The 3,808-nt window shown below is 40.8% G+C and overlaps 1 protein-coding gene across 1 annotated transcript in view; it reads right to left on the reverse strand.

Annotated features, from left to right (window-relative positions):
• The window catches only part of LOC123230813 (putative serine protease 45), a 12,742-nt gene extending 9,311 nt beyond the window's left edge, over nt 1-3,431 (reverse strand). The window contains exons 1-2 of the mRNA XM_044656988.1: nt 3,215-3,431; nt 2,296-2,319 (exon numbers count right to left, since the gene is read on the reverse strand). Coding sequence (XP_044512923.1) covers nt 2,296-2,319; nt 3,215-3,431 — 241 coding nt within the window. The remainder of the gene's footprint in view (nt 1-2,295; nt 2,320-3,214) is intronic.
• Nucleotides 3,432-3,808: the final 377 nt, after the last annotated feature.

A 3,808-nucleotide genomic window follows, 5' to 3' on the forward strand; every position in this document is an offset into this window, starting at 1 on the left:
GAGAGAGAGAGAGAGAGAGAGAGAGAGAGAGAGAGAGAGAGAGAGAGAAGTTGAGGATCCCAGAAAATGAGGAACTCATTGTGTTCTTAAAGCTCAAGGGGCTACTTACCATTCCTAGGTCATTTTAAGGGCATCAGAAGGAGTTTTGGGATGTGTTGGTCTTCAAATGTGGCTTCTTTTAAGCATGATTTAAGAGACCATTCATCTGTATCAGCCCAACTGTATCCCTGAATGGCAGCATTATCTCAAAAGAGATCATGGATGTAATTTGATCTCTGCAAAAAGTTTCCCAAATTTTAAAGTGCTCTATAAAAGTCAGCTATTATTATTTATTATTATTATCATTATCATCATCATTATTATCTCCTTCCTCTAGAATGTGGTCATCCTGATCGGCAGTAGACCAAAAATATGCAAGATTCTATGGAGTACAAATGGCCATGGCAAGTGAGCCTTCGACAGGATGATTATTGTAATAATAATAATAATAATTACTGTAATAATAATAATAATTGCTTTTATTATTATTATTGTGATGATTGTCATTGAATCCTAGAACCTTATATTTAGAAGAGTCTTTAGGCCACATTTAATCTAACCTGTCCTATATTAAAAAATCCCCATGACAACATCTATGACAAGTAGTCATCTAGCTTCGACTTGGAAAAATCTCATGACATTGCCTATTGAATCATGTGATTCCATTTGGGGATGGTGCAACATGTCTAGAAAAATTTTCTTTTATGGATCCAAAATGGTCTTCACTCTAATACATCACTCTATGTTCATGGTGATGGGTTGAGTTACTGAGATTTGATTCCATTCAGTCTCTCCTATTTAAGGAGTCAGGATTGGATGTGACATTTTAGAAATCTTTTTGTTCCCTATTAATAAGAGATGATATTTCTATGGTGGCTTACATCCATCATTTCATTGTAGCTAAACAACAATCCCATGAAATCCATTTTGTAAATATTGTCAAAGGTATCATGTTTATATATCATGTTGAATGACCAACTTTTGGAGAGGGGAGATGTATGCAGGATGCATTTAAATTTAATCTGCATTAAAAACATTTTCCCAAGTTTAGACAATCAGCAAAACAATAATTTGGTATTCTGATTAGTAACATTTGCCAATTTCCAAGATGTCACCATTAAAATTTAACAATTAGCTTTTATGAGCTGGAATCAGTATATGCCCTTTATCCCTATTTACTGATTATGAAATTAAGGTCCAAAAACTGAGGCTCAAAGAAATGAAGGAAGGTGATCAAGATCATATAGCCATTGTCCTAACTCCAAGCTCCATTTTCATTTCACTATACCATGTTTACTTGGATTAGAATAGAACAAATTTGGTAATTAAAAAGATATGTTCCAGTTCTCTAGAGATGTAATGAAACTGGAAAAACCTTAAATCTTGGCTCTGAAATGTATTATTTGTGTGATCTTGGGCAAATCTCTTCCTTTCCTGAGATCCAGTTTTATCTCCTGTAAAATGAGGGAGTTGGGCTAGTTAACCTCGAAGTTTTCTTTCAGCTTTGGAGCCTATCTGTGATCATCAAAAAGGTCTGAAAAATTTGGTATGCTTGTGTTTGGATGGATAGTTATGAAGAAGGTAAAAAACTTTGACTTTTCCCAAAGTCCCGCACTTCAGAAGAGGGTATTCTTTCACAATGATGGGAGATACATTTGGCTAAGTAGGCTGGGGATAAGTTATTGAAAGCCTCCAATATTAGAATCAGTACTTTTTTTGTTGTTGTTTTTCTGGAAGGTAGATCTCTTGGGCAGGTAAGAGATACAGTAGAGCACCAGATCTAGAGTCAAAAAGACTGGTCTCAGAATTTACTAGTTGTGTGACTCTGGACAAGTCGCTTCAGCCTGTTTGCCTCAGTTTTCTCATCTGTAAAATGAGCAGGAGAAGGATACGGCAAACCACCCCACTATCTTTGTCAAGAAAATCCCAAATGAGGTCACAAGGGAGCTGAAAAGACTTAACAGCACTAAGATTTTGCTCTCAGTTTTCTCCTATTTGGACTAAATAAATAAGAGACTTCTATAGACCTCCCCTACTAAGCCTGACTTCATAGTCTGCCCCCTGAGATCCCCTAAGTCCCAAACTCACATTTTCCTTGTCTCTTCCAAGTGTAACTCCAATCGAACCCCTACCTTGCTACCCCAATAAGACAGCTTGGCTTCCCTAATTCCTAGGTGCCTCCTAGAAATGGAGATGGAAATGTTTCTGAATCCAGAGATCTGTATTCCAATTCCAGACAAGTGATTTCTTACCTACCTTCTAGTTGGTCATTAAAGGAACCTGAAGGGGAGAAAGAAAGAAGAACAGAGATAAGAGGAGAGATCATTAGAGGAAATGCAATGGGATGAGACAGAAATGGGGTTGACATAAAACAAAAAAAGGAAATATAATAACTGGAGGGAGGGAGGAGGAAAGGAGTAAGGTAGCAGGAAATCAGGAGAAAGTAAGGAAGGGATGCTACAATTGAACAAATGTGACGTGACTGTGAAGGGATGAGATATTAGAGAGAAGGTTAGATTTCAGGAAGAGGCTGGATGAAATAAGAGAAAGGAAGTGAAATGAGAGGAAGGGACAGGAATCTAGAAAGGGGTAGATAAAAGGGAGGGATGAAGAGCTGAGATAACAGTAGAGATGAGAAGGGAAGGTGGCTCAGTGGCTTGAGAGCCAGATCCAGAGACAGGAGGGTGTCCTGGATGGATTCCTTTGGAAGGAGTGAGATAACTGAGAAGGGCACCAAAAAGATGAGATCAAAGTCTTTAGTACTTGGGAGAATGAGATAAGGGAAAGGGTAAGGGAAGAAAAGTGAGCTAAATTGGGGAGGGGGTATGGGATAAGTGATTGGGATATGAAAGTAGTGGGTGGAGATACCAGGGGTGCTGAGATGCCGAGGAAGGCAGATTTAAGAGTAAAGTGAGATCTAAGTGAGATAATAATTGGAGAAGGTGAGATGAAGGTGCCAGTGGGAAGGCTGGGATGAGATACCTGCCAAGGGAGAGAGGATGAGAGGGATGGAGATGCCAAGGAGAGGAGCCTGAAAGAGAGGGGAGGACAAGAGGGGGTGAGATGGAGGTCACGGTATTCAGGGAGAGTGAGAGCTAACATAGGAAAGGTACCAGCAGTGGAAGTATCAAGGAGGAGATCAGGAAGTGGAGGGACAGCAAGCAGGGAAACTCACTCCAAGCAGGCATCAGCAGCAGCAGCAGCAGAAGGGAAAATGTGAGGCCCAGAGGAACAGGGAGAGCCAGACGAACACCAGGCTGGCCAAGCTGTGCTCCTGAGTCCTCAGCCTTCTGGGAGCAGGGAGGGCCCTCTGGGGCCGATGGGATCCCTGGGGAAGGGGGCACTGCCCAGGCTCTCCCTTCAGGGGCCATCATAAGCCCCTTTACCTCCATCTTGAGACTCCAGAGATGGGGGAAGAGATAGGGGGCGCCAGTCAGGATTAGTACAATCTACCACACTGTCTGGGGGAGGGGTGAACACTTGTTATACAAAGGGAATCAGTTAGGGGGCAAAGTCAGGACCAGAACCCAAGACTCCTAGCCTGCTGGCACAAACTGCTACCATTTACTAAATGTCTGTTGGGGGCCAAGCGCTAGGCAAGACAAAAGTGAAACAGTCCAACTCTCAAGGAGTTTACAATCTATCAGGAGGAAACAAAAGATACATATATATGTTTATGTATCATATATCTAAATTATATCTAAGGTCTATTTATGTATTCTGTGTCTCAATTACATCTAATAATATGTATATCTAATAACATGTATAT

The sequence above is a fragment of the Gracilinanus agilis genome, chromosome 1 (genome assembly GCF_016433145.1).
Source record: "Gracilinanus agilis isolate LMUSP501 chromosome 1, AgileGrace, whole genome shotgun sequence".
In the NCBI taxonomy this organism is placed as follows: Eukaryota; Metazoa; Chordata; class Mammalia; order Didelphimorphia; family Didelphidae; genus Gracilinanus; species Gracilinanus agilis.